The 710-nt window shown below is 39.7% G+C and overlaps 1 protein-coding gene across 1 annotated transcript in view; it reads left to right on the forward strand.

Moving 5' to 3' along the window:
- The first annotated feature begins 230 nt into the window (after positions 1-230).
- Positions 231-710, forward strand: part of PSMG2 (proteasome (prosome, macropain) assembly chaperone 2) — a 21,944-nt gene continuing 21,464 nt past the window's right edge. Inside the window, exon 1 of the mRNA XM_011985528.1 lies at positions 231-300. Coding sequence (XP_011840918.1) covers positions 234-300 — 67 coding nt within the window. The 5' untranslated portion in view covers positions 231-233. The remainder of the gene's footprint in view (positions 301-710) is intronic.

The raw sequence follows: 710 nt of genomic DNA on the forward strand, positions 1-710 counted from the left end.
GGCTGCAGTAAGCCGAGATGGTACCACTGCACTCCAGCCTGGGAGACAGAGGCAGACTCTGTCTCAAAAAATAAAATAAAGTGCTGCTAATTTTGGTGACTTACTGAACATATTTTTTATAATTTCAGCCAGCAGTATCTGTTGGAAATGTTGGCCAGCTTGCAATGGATCTGATTATTTCTACACTGAATATGTCTAAGATTGGTTACTTCTATACCGATTGTCTTGTGCCTATGGTTGGAAACAATCCATATGCAACTGCGGAAGGAAATTCAACAGAACTTAGTATAAATGCTGAAGGTATGTAAGACTTTACCTTTTATTGTTCTGCTACAAGGTAGAGTTGTTTTAAGTTAGAAATAGACTTTATTGATAATTGTTTTGTAGCAAATGTTTACCTAGTGCCAACTTTGTGTAGAATTCACAACCCAATCACATTGTCCTATTCTTTTACATCCTGGTTTTAGTTGTTAGACTCTTGTAAATGGCAACTCTTATGAAGGTTGAGAATAAGATCATACTTGTGTTTTTTGTTTTTTTTTTTTTTAAGACGGAGTCTTGCTCTATCACCCAGGCTGGAGAGCAGTGGTGTCATCTTGGCTCACTGCAAGCTCTGCCTCCTGGGTTCAAGTGATTCTCCTGCCTCAGCCTCCTGAGTAGCTGGGACTACAGGCCTGCGCCACCACACCTGGCTAATTTTGTATTTTTAG

Source organism: Mandrillus leucophaeus, unplaced genomic scaffold (genome assembly GCF_000951045.1).
Source record: "Mandrillus leucophaeus isolate KB7577 unplaced genomic scaffold, Mleu.le_1.0 Scaffold286, whole genome shotgun sequence".
NCBI lineage: Eukaryota > Metazoa > Chordata > Mammalia > Primates > Cercopithecidae > Mandrillus > Mandrillus leucophaeus.